Source organism: Meriones unguiculatus, assembly GCF_030254825.1.
Source record: "Meriones unguiculatus strain TT.TT164.6M chromosome 13 unlocalized genomic scaffold, Bangor_MerUng_6.1 Chr13_unordered_Scaffold_41, whole genome shotgun sequence".
Lineage (NCBI taxonomy): Eukaryota > Metazoa > Chordata > Mammalia > Rodentia > Muridae > Meriones > Meriones unguiculatus.
In genome coordinates this window covers 49,341-73,819 of record NW_026843650.1, presented here as the reverse complement: position 1 = coordinate 73,819, position 24,479 = coordinate 49,341, and the positions used below count along the sequence as shown (strand labels likewise).

The 24,479-nt window shown below is 38.0% G+C and overlaps 1 protein-coding gene and 1 long non-coding RNA gene across 2 annotated transcripts in view; one reads left to right on the top strand and one right to left on the bottom strand.

Moving 5' to 3' along the window:
- LOC132651194 (zinc finger protein 431-like) overlaps positions 1–3,681 on the top strand; it is a 32,358-nt gene extending 28,677 nt beyond the window's left edge. The window contains exon 5 of the mRNA XM_060376447.1: positions 1,313–3,681. Within this exon, the coding sequence (XP_060232430.1) occupies positions 1,313–2,954 (1,642 nt within the window). The 3' untranslated portion in view covers positions 2,955–3,681. The remainder of the gene's footprint in view (positions 1–1,312) is intronic.
- A 5,367-nt stretch (positions 3,682–9,048) lies between these two features.
- On the bottom strand, positions 9,049–24,259 carry LOC132651195 (uncharacterized). The gene is made up of 4 exons (XR_009589022.1): positions 24,179–24,259; positions 14,100–15,002; positions 9,571–9,743; positions 9,049–9,494 (listed from the first exon to the last, which is right to left on the bottom strand). It is a non-coding gene; the product is annotated as an uncharacterized LOC132651195 (long non-coding RNA).
- Positions 24,260–24,479: the final 220 nt, after the last annotated feature.

Here is a 24,479-nt window from a genome sequence, read left to right as displayed (position 1 = left end):
TAGATATTGCCAAAGGTATTCACATTAAATAGGTGATGAAAGTATGTCCAAAACATTATACTAATAAACTAGTCCATAGTAAAGCTGGGATTACTCATGTACTTATAGTAATGTTGCTAAGTTTTGTGAGAAGTGCAGTTTTTTTTAGAGTCAAGAATATTGTGGAAAAACCATAATCCCTATAGCACATGTCTATAATAAACAAAAATCAAATGTGTAAATGCAACATACAACCATGTCATTTATTAATTTTCTTTTAATAGGTCTATTATATATCACACTGAATACAAGTCATATTAGTATAGGCTTATTGAAAGAAACAATGTACCACCAAGAACAAATAAAATATATAGTATTCCCCATTTTGAGTAGCTGTTTATAAGGTGATACCTATTATGCTTTATATGGGATATTCAGAGATGCAAGCAGTACAAATAATGACACAGAGGCTTTTTTAATATTTTACAGCTTAGGCAATTTAGGCAGATTCTGAACCCTCTTTTTCCCTAACTCAAATGAACCTAGCACAGTGTCCCAATACATGTCCAGCTGTACCTCTTTGTTCAATTTCATGTCCATCTGTTACACTCAGTGCCCTGCCGGTGAATCACCTGTCATTTGATTTCTTCTTCCCAGCAATCCTCTCTCAGAAGCTCTGGCCTCCATTTTGTGCCCTGCTATCAGTTATCAGCTCTTTATTATTTAAAAAGATAAGTAAGGATGGACAAATATCTACAAAATATAGGGCAGGTGATGAGCCATAAAAAGAGCAATTCTGCAATCTGGTAAGCACTTAGCTCTCTGCTGACTCAGCAATCAGCATTCACACACACTGACACATTTTCACACAATATACACCAACATCAATTAACTAGTCATTCAACTTCATTAGGAATTCTCACAAAATCACACTTCAGAAAATGTAGTTTTAAGAATATAAAATTCTGCTTGTCACATTTATCTTTGCCAATTTACCATGGTGCACAGTATAGGGAAATTTATTAATCTAGCCACTGTGTTAAAGCTTTGAGGTCTTGCAGTTTTCTACAAATCTGTGGAAAAATATCTTATAGAAAATAGTATGATATAAATGTGAGCCAGGTGAATATTTTTACCATAACAAGTATTTTCAAATATGCAAAACAATCCCTAGAGAAGGAGAACACCATGAACGTAAAAATAATGATGAAAACTCAAGATGTAATTCCTATTTACCTTTAAACCAAAATGTAAAATTATGTGACATGGACAATTAGATTCATCAGTGTAATGAATGTGGTAAAGCTTTCATATGTGCCAATTATCTTTGCAGGTATGAAAACAGTCATAGTGGACACAAACCCCCTGAAGATACTCAATATGATGAAGTCTTTACACATCACAGGAATGCCCACACATATGAAAGTATGCATACTGGTGAGGATTGCTATGAATCAAAACAATATGGTAACGCTTTTGCAAATAACAGTTATCTCCTAAGACATAAAAGGTCACATATAGAGGACAAACCCCATAAATGTAACCAGTGTGGTAAAGCCTTTGCACACAACAGTCATCTCCTAAGACATAAAAGAACTCACACGGGAGAGAAATCGCATGAATGTGACCAATGTGGTAAAGCCTTTGCACAGAGGAGTACTCTCCTATCACATGACAGAACTCACACTGGAGAAAAACCCTATGAATGTAACCAGTGTGGTAAAGCCTTTGCATACAAGAATGTTTTCATAATTCATAAAAGAACTCACACTGGAGAGAAACCTTATAAATGTAACCAGTGTTGTAAAGCCTTTGCAAATAACAGTCATCTCTTAAGACATAAAAGATCTCACACTAGAGAGAAACCTTATGAATGTAACCAGTGTGGTAAAGCCTTTGCAGATAACAGTGTTCTTCTAATACATAAAAGAACTCACACGGGAGAGAAACCTTATGAATGTAACCAGTGCGATAAAGCCTTTGCACACAACAGTCATCTCCTAAGACATAAAAGAACTCACACTGGAGAGAAACCTTATGAATGTAACCAGTGTGATAAAGCCTTTGCACGGAGGAGTGGTCTCCTATTACATAACAGAACTCACACTGGAGAAAAACCCCATGAATGTAACCAGTGTGGTAAAGCCTGTGCACATAGTAGTGATCTCTTAATACATAAAAGAAGTCACACTGGAGAGAAACCTTATGAATGTAAACGATGTGGAAAAGCCTTTGCATGTAATAGTAATCTTCAAAAACACAAAAGAACTCACACGGGAGAGAAATCTTATGAATGCAATGAATGTGGTAAAGCGTTTTCAACTAACGGTAATCTCCATCTACATAAAAGAACTCACATGGGAGAGAAACCGCATGAATGTGACCAATGTGGTAAAGCCTTTGCACAGAGGAGTACTCTCCTATCACATAACAGAACTCACACTGGAGAAAAACCCTATGAATGTAACCAGTGTGGTAAAACCTTTGCATACAAGAATGTTTTCATAATTCATAAAAGAACTCACACTGGAGAGAAACCTTATAAATGTAACCAGTGTTGTAAAGCCTTTGCAAATAACAGTCATCTCTTAAGACATAAAAGATCTCACACTAGAGAGAAACCTTATGAATGTAACCAGTGTGGTAAAGCCTTTGCAAATAACAGTGTTCTTCTAATACATAAAAGAACTCACACTGGAGAGAAACCTTATGAATGTAACCAGTGTGGTAAAGCCTTTGCACAGAGGAGTGCTCTCCTATTACATAACAGAACTCACACTGGAGAAAAACCCTATGAATGTAACCAATGTGGTAAAGCCTTTGCAGCTACCAGTAATCTCCTATTACATAAAAGAACTCACACTAGAGAGAAACCTTATGAATGTAACCAATGTGGTAAAGGCTTTGCAGGTAAGAGTCATCTCTTAGTACATAAAAGAACTCATACTGGAGAGAAAACTTATGAACATAAATGATGTGGTAAAGCCTTTGCACGTAACAGTGATCTCCTAATACTTAAAGGAACCCACACTGGAAAGAAACCTTTTGAACGTAACCAACGTGGTAAAGCCTTTGCACTGAACAGTCATCTGGTAGTCCATAAAAGAACACATATTGGAGAGAAATTTTTTGAATTACATAACGTGATAATGTGTATGCATTTCAGAGTAATTTATGAAAACATAACTTACCCTGGAGAAAAAAAAAAAAAACACTTTATTAATGTAATCAGTGTGGCATCTCCTTTGTACAACATAGTCATCTCTTAAGTATAAAAAATGCATGTTGCAGGAAATCTCTATGAATATAACCAATATCATAAAGGCTTTTCATGTAAGAGTCATCTTGAACAAGAACACCTCATGCAGTGAAACCCTATTAATGTAACTAATGTGTCAAGCCTTTAAATGCCATAATAATATTCATGTACATTGGAGAGTAAACACTGGAGAGAAACCAATGTGATAAAGCCTTTCGATGTAATATTAATGTCCTATAAGATAAAGAACACATACTGGGAAGAAGCCTTACAAATGTAACCAATGTGGTAAAACTTGCTCTTCAAAATCATCTTGAAATTCATGAAAGAATTGATATTGGACAGAAAGACTATGAGTGCGTTTAACATGGTGAAGCTATTCCACATTTGTATACTCTTCATCATGAAAGAATTCCTACTCGAGAGAAACATTATAAATGTGTTAAAATATGAGGGTTTTGTACATATCTACATTCTTCATTATCATAAGTTTATACTGGAGAGAAATTCTCAAAATATAAGAAATATGGTAAGGCCTTTGTATACTTTGGTCTGCTGAATCCAAAATAACTCAAACACTAGCTCAATGCAAATAACAAAAATTTATTGTCACCAGTAACTACTTAATGATTAGTAACATAACACTCTTGGGAACTGATCTGTGATACATACCCACCCAGTGAACCAGAAAGTTATAGAGGTTCTGAGCTTGAAAATCATAATATCTGTGCTGTTTTACAACTAATTTTTTAATCAGTCATGATTTAGGGATATTGGATTTGTTTATGTCATTGAAGGTGTCACCTGATGTAAAATGTCACTCTAAAATTTAGTGGAGGCTGGTACCTAAAAAGCAATAAATAGGAATTAATTTTTTTACCATGTTCCAACATGCAAATTAATTTTGCATGTTTTGCATGTCAAAGTCAACTTGAAAGTCAAAGTCTATAAAGGGATAGTAGAGAGAAACCTTACACATGTAAGCAATGTGATAAAACCTTTTCTTAATGCAGTTATCTCCACATACATAGAAGAACACATACTGCACTAAGACCCTCTGGATAAGCAATGTGGTAAATCCTTTTCATGGAGTTGTCTTTGAAATCAGAAGAAAAAGTCATGCTCTAGAGAAACCTTATGAACGTAGTCAGTATGGTACACTTTTGCACTTCATTGTACCATTATAGAAGAGTAAAAGTTTTGGTGTGTGAGCAACCTCTTAAGGCCTTTGCATATCACAGTAGTCTTTGAGAACCTGAAAGAACTCATTCTCAAGAAAATCTGTTAGGATAAAAGATTTGTGAAGGTCTTTGATCAACTAACTTGCATTCAATTACAGGAGATTATTTTTGGGAGGAAAATTCTAACAAGTGTCAACAATGTATTCATGCATTATGACATTCCATCCTTCTTTTGTTTCCAATTAAAAGTCAATATGGAAAAAAGGCCTAGGAATTCAAACCGTAAGGTAACCTTCTTAGATTTCTCAATTCTCTTCAATTACTTGAAATAAATCATCCAGTTATAAAATTTATGTGTGTGTATTAGTGCTATTTCTGTAACAAAACACAATGTCAACTTCCAAATGTGTTGGTTTTGCCTTACGGTTCCAGTGGGATATGGGATCTCTGTGAAATGGGAATCACAAGTGTCATACATGGTGGCTAAAGCAGGAAGCTCAGAGCTCACATCCTCAACCTGCAGCATGAAGCAGAGAGTGGGAATTATAGATGCTATGCAGTTGAAACTATCAATCCCATGCCAAGTAACATACTTCTTCAAGAGTGCTGCTTTTCCTAAACATTCACAAATGATTCCAACAATGAGGATTCATTTCTCTGACTTCAAAACTACATGTTTGATTTCTATTACATGAAGGACTTTATGAAGAAAAACTCTGTAGAAACTTGTAGATGCCTCAACACCTGAGTTCCAGGAATGAATGCCTACACAACACACTCATGAGTAAACATATTAGTTTAAGAATTTGCTTTAATTTCTGTTATGTGATCTCAGTATGTCTTTTTGAGTTTATGTTCCTGTCCATTCTGGTTTCCATGAAGAACAGACCTTATGAACTTCTTGTAACAGGAATTATAGAACATTGTAAAAACCTGACCTAGGTTCTGGGAATGAACTTCACTGACAAGCCATGTCTCTAGTATTGTAAATATCTTAAATCTTTATATATCTTGAGATCGAGAAGTAGAAAAGAACTCATAGAAGAGAGCGACCCTATTTGTATATAAGATTTGATGACTTTGGATTTAGTAAATGTATTCAATTTTGAGAAAATAAACTTTTAAATTTGTTTTTACAATAGCCTTGGAGGAATTAAATGATTTACCATGTTCGCTTAAATGTAATGGAGGAGATCACCAACAGTGGTTATAGTTAGTAATTTGAGACATTGGAGTAGGTATTGAAGTTTTTTGTATGTGTAGCAAATCCATTCACAGAAGTTTATTAGGTTGTTCTGGTATTCTTTCTGTGGCGGCTGTTCATGTTCTAATGCATTTACTTCGTGATAGGTATTTTTCTGCTGGAATGTATAGAATGGGATCTCCATCATCATCTATGTGGTCCATTGCTTATTTCTGTTGGGTAGTGTGTGATCATAGTTTTCAAGGAAGGGTCTCTGAGAAAGCGTGGTACTTTTTTAATGTTTTCATAAATTCCTTTGCTTTCAGCCTTGCTTAAATGTCAGTAATTAATTAATGTTAAAATGTTCAATAGTATGTGTTTATGTATGTACATATTGTTTGACGTCCCATGTTTCTTTATGTTCCCATATTTACTAGATGTCACATCTTGAAGAACTGCCTTCTAAGAGAATTATCTAGAGATATTAGATAATGTAACAGAAACGAGATTTATTTCAAAAAAAAGCATGTTATGTGTCTGTAATGTAAGTAAGGGATCTTAGGTCATGGCAGATATATGAAGGGTGTGTGACACTGGGGATTATTTTTGTCATTGTTACATGATCTTCAAGGTTACTTTGCCAGTTTTACATACCACAAACTTTCCCCCTGAACTCATTGGTACTCAAACTTAGTTGAAACAGTATATTCATACAATATTATCTTCTATTCAGATTATAAACAAATTGTCATCTGAGGATGGAAGAAAATGATGTGATTTGAATAATAAATGCTCTTAACAAATGAAAATAATTTACTAATTTCCTGGTTTGAAATGTGTTACTTCATTCTTTGCAGTAAATACTAATTCTTAACACTTTCTCAGAACTACAAGTGAATGTCAGAGAATTGTCTTAGTGGGTAAAGTTGGTTGTTGCTAACCTTGATGATTTGAGCTCAACCTCTGGGTAGCAATTATCACTCCTACAATTTTTTTTAATATTTGTATAAATATTAAAAAATTTATAATTTTTAATTATAAATTTTACAGTTTGCTGCTGTATATGCAAACTCACACACTAGCACATACATAATTTTTTTCAACCTAAATGAGGGCCATTGTGGTCACTGGCTAAGACTCTTTGGGTTCCATTTTGAGAACTCACATATGGGATGTAGATAATAAATAACAAGTTGTCTTCTCACTGGCACATATATACCGTAGCATAGTTGTATACACACAAACATTTTTAAATAGATAATATTAAAGCAAAAAACCACTTATTGATGACAGAAATGTTTTTCAGGTGTAAATAATTCTAGCATTTGAAGATTTAGTACTGTTCATTAAAAGAAAAATGGTTCCTTTGTACATCTTATTTTATCATTTTGTTCCTTGATTCAAGGATAGGTCATTTTATAAACATATCTCCATTTGGCTCAGAAGTGCATCCCTGTCATTCTAGACCTGGGAGTCCATGGTAGGCTAATCTCTCTGAGATTGTGGTCAGCTTGGTCCACAGAGTGAATTCTTTTGTTTGCTTGTTTGTTTGTTTTTCAGACAGAATTTTCTTGTCTAGCCTTGGCTGTCCTGTTCTCAATTTGTAGACTGGGTTGGCAGCAAATTTGGGCCTCATTCTTCCTGAGTGCTGTTATTGTTGGTGTGTGCCGCCATGCCAATATCCACAGATCAAATTCTAAAATATCCATTGCTACGTGGAAGTATCATGTATCAAAATGATTTTAAAAATAAACAGTATATTGCAATTTATAGGTTTGTTTCCCCTCAAGGATACTGTCTACAGTGCTGACAGATGTATTTTGAATTGAAGTTTTCTGAATTGGTGCTCTCTGTCCTTTGTATAAGTGGGAAATGTTGCATTAAAACATCAATCTGATAGATCAGAAATCATGATTACTAAAAGGCATTACCTCCTGAGCAATCTACTTTAGTGGAGTCATTTACTTGATTTTCAGGTAAGAAATTGTGGTCCAAAATAAAAGTTCCAAAGGCATTTCTGTCCATCATTCTTTGAAATTGCATATATTTCAGCATGATTTTGTGCAAAAAGTGCCCTTAAAGCTCTGATTTTACATTGTGATTACATTCAGAATAGGATTTACTTTAGCATAGATATTATTTAGCATGGCTCAGAGTAGTTGAACCCACATTTGGTCCTATCCATATTCCCAAAGTGAAATCCCAGTGCTTGCTTTGTTGAAGAAAACCATTGCTTTGGAAATGGCTCACATGCTCTTATTGCCTGCCCCAGCAAAAAACTCTTTCTCAGTTCTTCTGCATTGCCTAGTGTGTTGGCTAGTCTAGGCAGTCATTTTGACTATATCTGGACCTACGGCAAACACAAAGAGTTGGGTACTGTGGGGAATTTTTCATACAGCTTTTGAAGTGGAAAAACCTTTCTTTAATCTGAGTGTTTTAAGGTGATAAAATTCACCTTTAGTCTCATCCACAGCTCTGTCTAGTCTGATTATATCCTGTCTATGTAAAGGACATTGAAAGTATTAGCTTTTTCTCTTTTTCTGCTTGCCCTACCTCTGGCGACCCAGTTCATTTTTTTGCTACTCCTTGGAATTCTGTTATATACTGAAGACCATCTGAGATATTCAGCTACCTGCACTGAATAACTATTTGCTTCTTCAACTTTCCATTGATAGTCAGCCATTGTTTGGACTAGTTGGACTACAGCTTGTGAGATATTCAAATGAATAAACTTTCTATATACATAGAGATTTATTCTATGAGTTCTGTTCATCTATGGAACGTTAAAGGATATATATGTGTATATCTGTTTCATTTTCCATTCCTCACTGAGGAAGATGTGCAGGCTAACAATAATGAACTTCAGTGTTTATCATTACTTTCTTGCTATTCTGTTAGGTTTGTCTCATGCCTACCATTTAAAAAGTAGCTGCAGTTTACCTGAACCCAACATAAGAAAAAACTCAAACCCTTGTTTCCTAAACTCTCTTTCTGTAATTGTGGGACAGACTGATAACTCCACTTCAATTTCATTATACTAGTTATCCACCTTGATTCCAGTAAGAAGAAGGGGAAGTATTCGTGGGTGACCTGGAAAAGTTTTGTCCTTGGATAGGAAGCCTGAACCAAGAACCAATATGCTATGTACCTTAAGCACATTTTAACCCTAACAGAGGTGTTAATATCACTCAAGATTAAAGGGCCAATCAGGGCCTCCATGCAGAAGAGAAGGCAGGTCCTTCTAGAGGCAGCACTCTAGGTTCTGCTCTGTTTCTGAGCAAGCTTGAAAGCCCCAGTGTTCTGAGATTTGAGAGTGTACACCACAGATTTTGAGGCAAGCTCGAGGACATTCCGAAGGCCCCAAATGGTGATGGGAGGGTCATTGTTCACAGATGGGAGGCACAGGATGGTGTGCATCACTAGGTATAGTAGTGGGTACTCCCTGGACTGGATGGAAAGACAAACAGGAAGGCTATTAGATAAGGCACCAAATGTTATTGAATTACAAATCTCTGCATACCTAGAAATGTTTTGTCCCTGTAAAGGATAACCTGAATCAGGAACCAATAGGCTATGTACCTTCAGAATATTCTAACCCTAACAAAAGTGTTCATATCACTCAAGACAAATTGGCCAATCAGGGCCTTCAGGTAGACTTGACTGTCTGGATAAACTGCACGAGCTTGTTAAAAATGCATGGCCGAAGGGTAAGTAGGAGAAGGAGAAAAAATAAGAGTCCAAGTAGAGGAAGAATATAAGGCAGGAAGCCATGAAAGCCAATCCACAGGGGTTTTTCTTGATGTTCTCAGCGTCATCTGTCCAAGTCTTCTTGGAGGATTTTTATTTGATCTCTGACAATGCCCCATTTGTTGGCGTAGAAGCAGCATTTTTCCTGCAAAAATAAGTAGATGTCACCTTTTTTGGCAGTTAGTGGGTCCAAACCCCTTCTGTTTTGAAGCACTACCAACCTCTGACAGGTAGTCTAAAGGCCATTCCTTCCCCACAGCAAAACATCATTGAGGGGTGGGGAGGCAAGGAAGGAATTTCTCCAGGAAGGAGTTGGAGTGACAGTGGGAGGGGTGGACACTCCCAACATCAATGCTGCCGTTATCAGGATGAGGTAGTACCTGAAAGCAGTCCCCTGTGGAAGGGTTGGGGAAAAGGGAACAGGGGAGTAATTTAAAATATGTTAAATATTTAAAACATTTAAAATATTTAATATTAAATGTTCAAATAAAACCAGTGAATGGTAATTAAGTCTTGAATACCCTCACCGTCTGTATAGCCAATGGGGGCCTCATAGTTCTAACAGACCCTCTGTCCTTCCATGCCAAAGCAGGGAGACTGATCTAGGCCCCATTCTTCTATAATCTCTTGGGCCTTGGCAAGATCTCCTAATCCCCCTTCACTGATCATAAGGGTCACCAGGAAAAGGATTGTTTTCCACATTTTCATTGGTTTCTGGGGGAATAAAAGAATGCTTCTCAGGGGTAGATAGCCCCCTGGAGGGGTCATCATTGTCATCCTCATCTTTTAGTGGTGGCAAATATTTTATATTTCTGGCTGGAACCCATATGAGCCTCTTCTCATCTTTGGGGAATATACATCAAAATCCTCTTCCTGCTGTGAGAAGAGGGTTGGGTCCTCTCCAAGCTCCTGTCAATGAATCTCTCCATCTGGCTCTTATGGAACTATATGGAGTAGATATAGACCAATGTTTTTCAAATGGTGACTGATTATCTTTTGAAAATTTTAAAATATTTAAAGTAAATAATGCATTTTTCAATTGATTGTGAGGGGGTAATGATTCCCCCTTTTGTTTTTGTAGTTGAATCTTTAAAGTATGATTATCACTTTTTGTTATGGTTTGGCCCTTTGGGTTATAAGGAATGTCAGTAGTATGAGAAATTTTCCATGTTTGCAAGAATTCCAGAAATGGTTTGCTTATAAAGCATGGACCATTGTCTCTCTTAATATTGTCAGGTAGACCCAAGGTGACAAAACACTGAAGCATATGACTAACAGCATGTTTGGACTTCTCTCCAGCATGAGCTGAGGCCCAACATGTATGGGAGAATGTATCCACTAAAAGAAAAATGTATTTTATTTTGCCAAATGGGGAATAGTTAGTCACATCTATCTGCCATGATTATTGGGACACAATCCTCTAGGATTGATACCTGACTTTTGCAGGGGTGGCAATTGAAGGAAGGGTTGGCATGACCTGCAAGTTCTGATAATCTTTTTAAGATCTTTAACAGGGACTTGTGTGAATTTATTTTTGAGGCCTCTTCAATTAGTATGAGTCAAGAATGGAAGTCTGAAGCCTCAGTCACTGTATTTAGTTGTGTCCCAGGTGCCAAACTATCAGCTGCTCATTTCCCTCTGACAGGAATTTGGGAAGGTTTTGATGTCCTCTGAGATGTTGTAGGTATAGGGAGTAAGCTCACTGTTGGAGCACAAAATGGGCCTGAATCAAAAGAGGAGTTATGGGATTTGCATCTAATTTAATATGGGCCTCAGCTAAGGAAGGTAGCAGATTTACAATATAAAGTCTATCTGAAAACAAATTAAAGGGCTCCCATACCTTATCCAAGGCAAGTACTTGACTGTCAGGATAAGCTCCTTGAACTGGGCCGAGCATTCAACTTCCTGGGAAATGGCTTGGACAGGAGTCATTTTGACATTGGGCCCATGGGATGGATAAACCACTAATGAGGCTCCCCTATTTCCACCATCCATAAATATTGTTAGAAATTTGGGATTAGGTTGGGGGAGAAAAAGTCTTGGTGGTCTCCAGGATAAACGTGAAAAGGAGCTCATACACTTATGGTGACCATAGTGACAATTAATAGTACCCCCAACCCTTCCAAGACTAAGGCAATCCTGGGATTGTTTCTCTGAAGCCATGTAAAGTCAGCTATTTTGTAGGGAATTGTCAGAGAGTGGTTCCATGCCAAACACTCTTACTGAAATATCTCTTCCTTTAATAATGTAATCTGCTATTTGGTGAGTCATGGGATAAACCTGTGGGGTCCCTCCAACTGAAATATGAATCCAATTGATGGGTTTTCCAGCTTGGGCTAATAAAGCAGTGCAGTGTGACCCCGAGAAAAAGATACAGGGTGACAGGAATGTCAGACTCAAACCTCTTTAAAGTTGCCATATCTATAGCTTATTGAACCTTTCACAAAATTTGTTGATGTCATGAGGATAAAACAAATTTTGTAGTAAGATCAGAGCCCGTTAAAATGTTAAAAAGTGGGGACAGGTCCTCTGTGGAAATGGGAATCCATGGCCGCATCCAATTAATCTCTCAATTTTTGGAATTGAGTTAAGGAGTAAGAATCTTGAAAATGTAACTGTGGCTTCATCAGGGAAACCCCCTCAAGAAACAATGTGGATCCCAAGATCTTAAAAGGGGAGAGAGTGTCTGAATTTTTTCAGGGTCCACCTTAAAGTTACTGTCTTTAAGGATAGTAAGACACTTAGTCATCAAGTCTTGCAACCCGGCAGGGCTGGAACTCCCAGAAATAATATCGTCGATATAGATATAAAATAAGGCATCTGTTTGATTTATTAAAGGAGTAAAAAGGTGCAGCATATAATATTGGCACATAGCAGGACTATTGGCGATGCTCTGAGGCAACACTGTCCACTCAAACCTCTGATCTGGGCTCTGAAAATTTATTGAGGGTAATGAAAAGTCAAACTTTTCTGTATCCTTGGGATAAAGAAGAAACAATTCTTAATATCAATTCCAGTCAAATGGAGACCACAAGGAATGGCAGGTGTCCAGAGCAATCCCCTTTGAGGAGTCCCAAAGGATAGCATCTTCCCATTAATCTTTCTTAGATCATGAAAAGTCTCCAAGAGCCTTTGGCCTTTTTTTAATCACAAAAACAGGTGAATTCCAAGGGCTAGTAGAGGGCCTTATATGTCCCACATTGAGTTGCTGTTGCATTATCTTAGCAAAAGGTAGAGGCCACTGCTCAACCCAGACTGGGTCCCCAGGGGTCCATCAGATTTTTGGGACAGAAGGGCAAGCAGTGGCCTTTAGAATTGGGGGTGAACCCGAGAATGTTTGTTTCTTAGTTGCTCAAGATAAGGATCATCCCGGTAGTTAGAATGAACATTTCGTCCCTGCTCAAATTGCTGTTCATATTCTTCATGGTCTAATATGTCTTGGTAGAGGGCCTTATGATCAGTGGTAATATAGGCCTTGACTTCACCAAGAACACCCTGCCCCAAAAGGTTAGGAGTAAGACCAGGAACCACCTTGGGGCTTCTCCTTGGTTGCCATCAGGATCCACCCAAGGCCACCAGTGGACAGTCTCCTATGACTTGATTGTCCGCCCACACCCATTAGGGAAGGGCCATGGACAAGCTGCCAGGAATGAGGGGTCTCCTTTCTTCTCACAGTACAGTCTGCCCCCATATCAATTAGGAATTGAAAGCTCCTGTCCCCGATTGTGAGTGTCATTTTAGTTCTCATACCAGGAACCAGTGCGACAGTCCAATAAACTTTGCTCCTTCTCTTCTCCTTATTTAATGGGGCTGGGGATGGCCCCAAGAGGAGTGTAAAGGTTCACCTTTAAGGTTAAATCGGGATCTATAATCCTTGGCCCAGTGAAAACCCTTTTTGCACTTGGGACAGGGATTGCCTGGTAAGGTGCCTGCTGTGCTGGCACCAGGAGCATTTTGAGAACTGTTGAGGCATTCTCATTTAAAATGGCTGTTATGTCCACAGCCAAAGCATGTCTGACCCTGAGTCCTTGTGACCTGCTGAAGGGTGTTGACTAAGACAGTCACTTCCTCCTGGCATGGCGGTAGCCATTGCCCTAGCCTAAAAGGAGGTGGTCCCTACATCTTGAGTGGTGACAATGCACTTACCTATCTCCATATTATGCATCCTCAGGAGCGGTGGTGACAAGAAAACGTTCCATGGGTCACTCCAAATATGGAGGGGGTATAGAGGAGTCAGGGAAGGGGTTAGTAAGCGAGCCCTGTTTCAGTGGTACAGCCGGAGGGGTAGGAGCTGGCCAGGGACCATTCTCAAATGGATCTAAAGAAGGATATATATTCTGTCTCTGGGGAGTGGGCTCATCATCTGACTTAATGCTGCTTTTGGCTCCAGCACCTTCCTCCTTTTTTGGGGGGGAAGTTCCTCCTCAAGGTTCACTTTCTTGTTTTGTACCTTTATCTTTATGTTCTTTGGGCAGTTTCAGAGGAAAGCAGTCCTTAAGGGCTGTGACTAGAGGAATGACTCCCAGAGGGGGATGTCCCCATACTGAACCTGTGCTCTGTTGACCACCCTTTCTACTCTTTCCCAGGTATCCAGTCAAACAGGGCGCCCTCATCTGCAGCCATGGAGCAACCTTTATAACACTTCCATACTTGAAGGGCTTGAGTACAAACCATATTGAAACCCCTACTTTTAAGCAAAAGTTGTAAAGATTCCAGAGGACTGCCCCATATTCAATGGGGTTACACTCACCCGCAGACCAGTTGGCCTGTCAGCATTCTTCCCTCGAGCAGAATACTCACAGGGGGCCCCATGTGCTGGGTCAGTATCTGGCAGGTAGAGCTGAGAGGAGGGTGGCCAGTCCAGCTGAATGACCTCCGTGGATGATGAATGTCAATGGCCTGAATCTCCCCAGATGTCCCAGGGAATAAAACACTACTGAGCTGGGAGATCTGTAGAACCAGGATCTCGGTTTATTGAATTTAGTGGTCTTTTTTATAAGTTTTGGTCAAGGTGCAGGATTAAGTAAGTGAAGTAGAGAGTGAGGATAAGTGGTGCAAGGAGAGGTGGGCCAGTGACAAAACTCCATATAACAGTTAACAGGCAGGGTTAATTTTAAGGTGGATATGCTAAATCGCTTTTGTCCAGAAGTGGCACCTCTTAAATCAGAAGATAAAGGCAGGTCTCCAAACTTGAGCTAGGCTCAGGTATATGAGGCAGGTCTTATCAGGCCCAACATAAATATATCTCAATTTCTGAATCCATTCCTCAATTGTGGGACATCTAGGTTGGTTCCAGATTCTGGCTATTATGAGAAAAGCTGCTATGAGTATAGTTGAAAAAAAGTCCTTGTTGTATGGTTGAGCATCTTCTGAATATATGCCCAGGGGTTGTATAGCTGAATCTTGAAGAAACACTGTTCATAATTTTTTTTGAGAAAGCACCAGATTAATTTCCAAAGTGGTTGTACAAGTTTACATTCCCACCAGCAATGAAGCGTGTTCCTTTTTCTCCACATCCAGTCCAGCTTGTGTTGCAGATGATGTGATAGTACACATGAATGACCCTAAAAATTCAACCAAGGAACTCTACAGATGATAAACATCTTCAGCAAAGTGGCTGGATACAAAATTAATTAAAAAATATGAAGCCCTCCTGTATACAAAAGACAAACAGGCTCAGAAAGAAATCAGGGAAACAACACCCCTTCACAATTGCCACAAATAACATAATTTACCTTGGTGTGACTCTAATCAAGTAAATGAGAGACTTGTATGAAAAAAAAAAAACTTCAAGGAAGATATCAGAGGATGGAAAGATCTCCCATACTCCAGGATTGATAGGATTAACATAGGAAAAATGGCCACTCTATGAAAAGAAATCTACAGACTCAATGCATTTCCAATCAAAATATCAACACAACTCTGTACAGACTTTGAAAGAACAATTCTCAGTTTCATATAGAAAAACAAAAAATGCAGAATAGATAAAAATAAACATGCCTTTACAATAAGAGATTTTCTGAAGGCATCTTCATCCCAGACCTCAAGTAGTACTATAGGGCAGTAGTAATAAAAAGTGGCATGGTACTGGAACCTGTACTTTAAATCTTTTTTTTTCTTTTATTTTATTATTATCAGTTACATTTTATTAACTCTGTATCCCAGCCGTGTCCCGATCCCTCATTCCCTCCCAGTCCCTCCCTCTCTCCCTCCCTCCCTCATCTCCACCTTGCCCCTTTCCAAGTCCGCTGATAAGGGGGACCTCCTCCCCATTCATCTGATCCTGTTTTATCAGGTATCTTCAGGACTGGCTGCAAAGCCCTCCTCTGTGGCCTAACAGGACTGCTCCTCCCTTCGGGGGTGGGGAGACCAAAGAGCCAGTCATTGAGTTCCTGTTAGAAATAGTCCTTGTTCCCCTCACTTTGGGAAACCAATTGGTTACTGAGCTAACACAGGCTACATCTGAGTGGAGGTTCTAGGTTATATCCATACATGGTCCTTGGTTGAATGTCAGTCTCAGAAAAGACCCTGTGCCCAGATATATTTGGTCCTTGTGGAGCTCCTATCCTTTCCCCATCAGACTAACTCCCCTTCTTTCTTATGATTCCCTGTACTCTGCCAAAGGTTTGGTCATGAGTCTTTGCTTTGAAAACACTGCTAGTTAGAGTCTTTCAGATGCGCTCAGTAGACTCCTGTCATATGTTCAATGCACATCCCCTCTGTCTTTCTAAATGAGGATTGATCATCTTACCCCATGTCCACTCAATTGCTTATCTTTTTTAGGTGTATAGATTTCATTATGTTTATCATATCTTATAGGTCTATATAAGTGAGTATATCCCATGTTTGTCTTTCTCCTTCTGGGATATTTCACTCAGAATGATCTTTTCTAGATCCCACCATTTGCCTGCAAATTTCATGATTTCCTCCTTTTTGATTGCTGAGTAGTATTCCATTGTATAAAAATACCACAATTTCTGTACCCATTCCACCGTTGATGGACATCTGGGTTGTTTCCAGGTTCTAGCTATTACAAATAGAGCTGCTATAAACATGGTTGAGCAAGTGTCCTTTTTGTGTACTTGAACAAACTTTGGGTATATACCTAGCAGTGGTATAGCTGGGTCTGGAGGAAGCACTATTCCTATTTGTCTTAGAAAGCGCCAGATAGCTTTCCAGAGTGGTTGTACCAGTTTACATTCCCACCAGCAGTGGAGGAGGGTTCTCCTTTCTCCACAACCTCTCCAGCATGTGTTGTCGCTTGAGCTTTTCATCTTGGCCATTCTGATGGGTGTAAGGTGATATCTCAGGGTCGTTTTGATTTGCATTTCCCTGATGGCTAATGAGGATGAGCATTTCTTTAAGTGTTTCTCTGCCATTCGATATTCCTCTGTCAAGAATTCTCTGTTTAGCTCTGTTCCCCATTTTTTACTTGGATTACTTGGTTTGCTGCTTTTCAGCTTCTTTAGTTCTTTGTATATACTAGATATTAGTCCTCTGTCAGATAAAGGGTTAGTGAAGATTATTTCCCAATCTGTAGGCAGTTGTTTTGTTTTGATGACAGTGTCCTTTGCTTTACAGAAATTTTTCAGTTTCATGAGGTCCCATTTATTGATTGTTGCTCTTAGAGCCTGTGCTGTTGGTGTTCTGTTCAGGAAGTTGTCTCCTGTGCCAATGATTTCTAGGCTGTTCCCCACTTTTTTTTCCAATTGATTTAGAGTATCTGGTTTTGTGTTGAGGTCCTTGATCCACTTTGACTTTAGTTTTGTGCAGGGTGATAAATATGGATCTATTTTCATTTTTCTGCATGTAGACATCCAGTTGGTCCAGCACCATTTGTTGAAGATGCTGTCTTTTTTCCATTGAATGGATTTGGCTTCTTTGTCAAATATCGAGTATTCATAGATGTGTGGGTTCATTTCTAGGTCTTCTATGTGGTTCCATTGATCCTCCTTTCTGTTTCTATGCCAATACCATGCAGTTTTTATTACTGTTGCCCTGTAGTACAGCTTGAGATCAGGAATGGACATACCTCCAGATGATCTGTTGTTGTACAGGATCGTTTTGGAGATTCTGGGTTTTTTGTTTCTCCATATGAAGTTGAGAATCTTTTTTTCAAGGTCTGTAAAGAATTGAGTTGGTATTTTGATGGGAATTGCATTGAATCTGTAGATTGCTTTTGTCAGGATGGCCATTTTCACAATGTTAATCCTACCAATTCATGAGCACTGGAGATCTTTCCATCTTCTGATATCTTCTTCGATTTCTTTCTTCAGAGACTTGAAGTTTTTCTCAAACAGGTCTTTCACTTGCTTGATTAGAGTCACACCAAGGTACTTTATGTTATTAGTGGCTATTGTGAAGGGTGTTGTTTCCCTAATTTCTTTCTCAGCCTTTTTTCTTTGGTATACAGGAGGGCTTCTAATTTTTTTTGAGTTGATTTTGTATCCTGCCACTTTGCTGAAGGTGCTTATCAGCTGAAGAGTTCTCTGGTTGAATTTTTGGGGTCGCTCATGTATACTATCATATCATCTGTGAATAGTGACACTTTGACCTCTTCCTTTCTGATTTGTATCTCCTTGATCTCCTTTAGTTGTCTTATTACTCTGGCTAGGACTTCAAGTACTATGTTGAAGAGATATGGAGACAATGGGCAACCTTGTCTTGTCCCTGATTTCAGTGGGATTGATTTAAGTTTCTCTCCATTGAGTTTGATGTTAGCTATAGGCTTGCTGTATATTGCCTTTACTATCTTTAGGTATGTGCCTTGTATCCCTGATCTCTCCAAGACTTTAAACATGAATGGGTGTTGGACTTTGTCAAATGCGTTTTCGGCATCTAAGGAGATGATCATGTGGTTTTTCTCCTTCAGTTTGTTTATGTAGTGCATTACATTGATGGATTTCCGTATGTTGAACCACCCTTGCATGCCTGGGATGAAGCCTATTTGGTCATGGTGGATGATATCTTTGATATGTTCTTGGATTCAGTTTGCAAATATTTTATTGAGTATTTTTGCATCAATGTTCATAACAGAGATAGGCCTGAAGTTCTCTTTTTTTGTTGGGTCTTTGTGTGGTTTAGGTATTAAGGTGACCCTGGCTTCATAGAATGAGTTTGGTAGTGTTCCTTCTGTTTCTATTTTGTGGAATAGCTTGAGGAGAATTGGAGTTAGCACTTCTTTGAAGGTCTTGTAGAATTCTGCGCTGAAGTCATCTGGTGCAGGGCTTTTTTTGGAGGGGAGACTGTTAATGACTGCTTCAATTTCCTTGGGAGATATAGGGCTATTCAGTCTTTCTACCTGATATTGACTTAGTTTTGGTAGATGGAATCTTTCAAGAAAATTATCCATTTCATTTAGATTTTCAAATTTTGTTGCATATAGGCTTTTGTAGTATGACCTAATAATTGTTTGGATTTCCTCAGTGTCTGTGGTTATGTCCCCATTTTCATTTCTGATTTTGCTGATCTGGATAGTTTCTCTCTGCTTTTTAGTTAGTTTTGCTAAGGGTTTGCCTATCTTGTTGATTTTCTCAAAGAACCAGCTTTTTGTTTCATTGATTCTTGGGATAGTTTTTTTTTTATTTTATTTTATTTTTATCAGTTACATTTTATTAACTCTGTATCCCAGCCATGTCCCGATCCCTCATTCCCTCCCAGTCCCTCCCTCCCTCCCTCCCTCATCTCCACCGTGCCCCTTTCCAAGTCCACTGATAGGGGGGACCTCCTCCCCATTCATCTGATCCTGTTTTATCAGGTATCTTCAGGACTGGCTGCAAAGCCCTCCTCTGTGGCCTAACAGGACTGCTCCTCCCTTCAGGGGTGGGGAGACCAAAGAGCCAGTCATTGAGTTCCTGTTAGAAATAGTCCCTGTTCCCCTCACTTTGGGAAACCAATTGGTTACTGAGCTACCACAGGCTACATCTGAGTGGAAGTTCTAGGTTATATCCATACATGGTCCTTGGTTGAATGTCAGTCTCAGAAAAGACCCTGTGCCCAGATATATTTGGTCCTTGTGGAGCTCCTATCCTTTCCCCATCAGACTAACTCCCCTTCTTTCTTATGATTCCCTGTACTCTGCCAAAGGTTTGGTCATTTCAGCCCTTAGTTTGATTATTTCCAGCCGTCTGCTCCTCTTGGGTGTATCTGCTTCTTTTTTTTCCAGGTTTTTCAGTTGGGCCATTAAGTTGTTTGTATGTGATGTTATGAATTTCTTCTTGCAAGCACTTAGTGCTATAAATTTTCCTCTGAGCACTGCTTTCAATGTGTCCCATAAATTTGGGTATGTTGTGCCTTCCTTTTCATTGAATTCTAGGAAGTATTTAATTTCTTTATTTCTTCCTTAACCCAGCTGTCATTGAGTAGTAAGTTGTTCAGTTTCCATGTACGTGTTGGCTTTTTGTTGTTTCTGTTGTTGTTGATGTCTAGCTTTAGTCCATGGTGGTCAGATATTATACAAGGGATTGTTTCAATCCTTTTGTATCTGTTGAGGCTTGCTTTGTGACCCACTATATGGTCTATTTTGGAGAAGGTTCCATGCAGTGCTGAAAAGAAGGTGTACTCTTTTGAGTTTGGGTAAAACGATCTGTAGATGTCTAGTAGGTCCATTTGATTTAGGGATTCTGTGAGTGCTTTTATTTCCCTATTTGGTGTCTGTCTAGTTGATCTCTCCCTTGGTGAGAGTGGAGTGTTGAAGTCTCCCTCTATTAAGGTATTAGGATCAATGTAGGATTTAAGCTTTAATAATGTTTCATTTACAAATGTCGGTGCTCTTGTATTTGGGGCATAGATATTCAAGATTGTGATGTCCTCTTGGTGGATTTTTCCTTTGATGAGAATATAGTGGCCCTCCTTATCTCTTTTGATTAACTTGGGTTGAAAGTCTATTTTATTAGATATTAGGATGGCTACTCCAGCTTGTTTACTGGAACCATTTGCTTGAAAAACAGTTTTCCAGCCTTTTACTCTGAGGTAGTGTTTATCTTTGTTGCATAGGTGTGTTTCTTGGATGCAACAGAATGTTGGATCCTGTTTCCGTAACCATTCTGTTAGCCTGTGTCTTTTTATTGGTGAGTTGAGTCCATTGATATTGATAGATAATAGTGACCAATGCATGTTAGTTCCTTTTGTAATGGAGTCGGTGATCTAACCCTGTTTCATTGCTTGTTGTCTTTTCATTTTTGTTGGGATATTATCTGTATGCCCTGTTTTCTTGGGTGAATTTGTTTTCATTGGATTGGAGTTTTCCTTCTAGTATCTTCTGTAGGGATGGTTTGCTGTGTAGATATTGTGTTAATTTAGTTTTGTCATGGAATATTTTGTTTTCTCCATCTATGTTGATTGAAAGCTTTGCAGGGTATAGTAGTCTGGGTTGACATTTGTGATCTCTTAGAGCCTCCATGATACTTGCCCAGGCCCTTCTGGCTTTCATAGTTTCTGATGAGAAGTCCGGTGTGATTCTGATAGGTCTACCTTCATATGTTACTTGGCCTTTTTCCCTTGCTGCTTTTAATATCGTTTCTTTGTTCTGTAGATTTAATGTTTTGACTATGATGTGACGTGATGTGTTTCTTTTCTGGTCTAGTCTATTTGGAGTTCTGTAGGCCTCTTGTATATTTATGGACATCTCTTTCTTTAAGTTGGGAAAATTTTCTTCTATGATTTTCCTGAAAATATTTTCTGGACCTTGGAGTCTGGAGTCTTCTTTTTCGTGAATTCCTATTATTCTTAGATTTTGTCTTTTCATAGCATCCTTGATTTCTTGGATATTTTGTGATTGGAACTTTTCTGATTTTACTTTTTCTTTGAGAGAAGTATCCATTTCTGCAAGTGTGTCTTCAGCTCCAGAGATTCTCTCTTCCATCTCTTGTATTCTGTTGGTGATGCTTACTTTTGTGGTTCCTGAATCAGGATAGGAATAGGCTTTAGGACCTGTGAATATGAATTCAGTTTTGAACCTGGCAGCAGAAGTCCTGAGATGGCTGGATTCAGAACAACAACCAAAAAGGAAAATACTTCATCTCTATACTTTTTTCTAGTTTAGTGTAACACTATTTATCATAATTACTGCTGATAAAATGTCATGGTATTATTATATATTATTGTTATAATATATACAATATAATGCAAATCAAATTTTGATATCTAACTTAGGTAAAATTCATTCATGAAAACGCAGGCATGAAATTTCAAAAGAGCTAAACCTGCAAGAGGCTTTGAAGGAAGAAAAGTGAAAAAAAGGTGTAATGTTAATTCTTATATATAAGCAAATGAAATAATTAATTGATGTCTCCTATGTATAATATTACAAAATTTTGGTTAATGGAATTTAAAAAATATATACAGATTAATTATACACAAACAAATCTATCTACCTATCTATCTATCATCTGTCTGTCTATCTACCTATCATCTATCTATCTATCTATCTATCTATCTATAAATATAACTATATAGTGAAATTTCTATATAGGCACAAGCTTAATTTCTCTATATTCAGTGAGTTAAGTAAGTGTTGTATTCAGCAATGGAGACTTGCAGTGAATTTATGGAGGGCAAATTATAATATTGACAAAGGTGTGCATTGTTTGGGGATTCCAATGAGACTCCTTTGGCCACCACCTCAAGTAGATATAACCCAGTCTTCATTTGATGACAAGTGACATCCTGTTGGGACTCTCATATTATTTCATTTGGATCACCTTCAGCTATGTATATATTGCAGGAAGCTTCTACTGTGTTAGTTTGCTACAGTGACATTCAACTGACATTTAATTTTGGCTGTCTCTCTTCATAGTACTTTCCTTAATGTCTTCTTTCTTCCCCACTTCCAACCAAGTCTTCTTTATGAGCCCTTCTTCAATCTATAAATAACTATTTTATTACCCTATCCTAGGGAGATCTATTTACTTCTTCTCAAACACTAGTCCCTTATTCTTTGTGTATCCTACATGGTTTTATGTACTGTAGGTTGCTTATTATTCCCTTTACAAGTAATAATATCATGTAAGTAGATGCATGCCATATTTGTATTTTTGAACTTGTGTTACTATATACTCAGACTGATTTTTTCTAGTTTACCTATAGATATGCATTTCCATTGAAATTTCATGATTTACTTTTTTAAATGACTGAGTAATATTTTGTTGTGTAAATGTCCACATTTTCTTTATCTATTCTTCTGTTGATGGATGTCAGGGTTATATCCAATTTTGGGAAGTGTTGAGTAGAGCAGTCATAAACATCTTTGTAAAAATGTCTCCATGGAAAGATGAAACATTTTTTGGATATATGACCAAGAGTACTATAGTTAGTTCTTGAGGCAGAACAATTCCCTTATTGCTGAGGAAGAGCCACAGAGATGTCCTTAGTGGCTAAACATGTTTGTACTCCTACTAGTAATGTCTGAACATTCTTAGCCCTATGACTTTCTTTAGACCATATCGCAAACCACACCACATCACAAATGGTTTTCATTTCCCTGATGACTATGGACCTTGCACATATCTTTAAATGTTTCTCAGCCATTTGAATTATTTTTTTAAGAATTCTCTTCTGATATCTTGTTCTATTTCTTTCTTCAGAGACTGAAAGTTTTTGTTTTCCATGCAAGTCTTTGACTTGCCTGGTTAGTTACACCAAGGTATTTTATGTCCTTTGTGGCTATTGTGAAGGGTGTTGTTTCCCTAATTTCTTTCTCAGCCCTTTCGTCTTTTGTATACAGGAGTGCTGCTATTTTTTGTGAGTTGATTTTGTATCTAGCCACTTGGCTGAAGGAGTTTATCAGCTGTAGGAGTTCCCTGGTAGAATTTTTGGGGTCACTCATGTATACTATCATAACAACTGCAAATAGTGACCTGACATGAATTCATGGACTGGCCCTTTGATCACCTCCACCTGAGGGGATAGCAGCCTTACCAGTCAAGAGAGGAATACAAAGAAGCCAGTCTTGATGAGACCTGATAGTCTAGGGTCAAAGTGAAGGGGAGGGGGGTCCTACCCTATCATTGGACTGGGGGAGGGTCATAGGAGAATAAGAAGGAGGGGGTAGGATTGGGAGGGGTTGGAGGAGGAGTCTACAGCTGGGAACCAAAGTGAATAAACTGTAATTAATAAAAATAAAAAAAATTATTTATTTAGAATTGTAGGTGTGTTTTATTTAGATTGTAAATTTTCTTAATATCTAAATTTTCTTTTGACTTATTTATGCATTTCAATATTAGCCTTTATTTGGGTGTGTAGATAGTAAAAGTATTTTAGTTTTCTGTACACTGCTACATTTTCAGAATGATGGCAGTCCTTTGTTATGCAGAAGATTTTCAGCTTTCTGCTGTATTTCTGAAGACTGTTTATCTTTATGCCTGGGCAAGGGCTAGGAAGCTCTCCACTGCTCATAGATAAGATTTATAGAGTAAAACTCTCCATCCCAAGAAAAACATTCAACATCAACATTCAGTGCAATCTTCATCAAAATTCCAAACAAAGGACAATTTTCAGCTTCAAATAAAAGCACAAATAAACTATGACAGCTAAAACAATCCTAAAAAGAATGGCTAGAGGGATCACCCATCCAAGATTGAATTGAACTAAAAACTATAGTAGAAACAGCATGGTATTGGAAGAGATACAAACACTTTGCTCAATTATGACATTGAAGACCCAGGTAGAAATTCACATACTTATGAACACCTGATATTTTTAAAATAAGAAATCTTGAAATAAACAGTGGAATAAAGACAGCATCTTCAACACATTGTTGTGGTCAAACTGGAAGTATGCATGTAAAATAATTCAAATAGATCCCTACTTATCACTCTGCACAAAACTCACCGAAAATAGGTTGAAGACCTCAGTAAACTCAGTAAACAGAGAATGGATGAGAAATTAAGAACAGCCTTGAACTCACTCCCTGAAAAAAAAAAGACTTTCTAAACACAATAGCATTTTTTATAGTCTTGAGAATGTTTTTTTCATGTTTTGGACTGTATTGGTGAGGCTTATCACTTGAGTTTTTGCTTGACCTCTTCAGTTTTTTTTTTATTTCTAGTTTTTACATAGCTTAATTAATTTATTTTTAATTTTATCAATTACACTTTATTCACTTTGTATCCCCCCATAAACCCCTCTATTT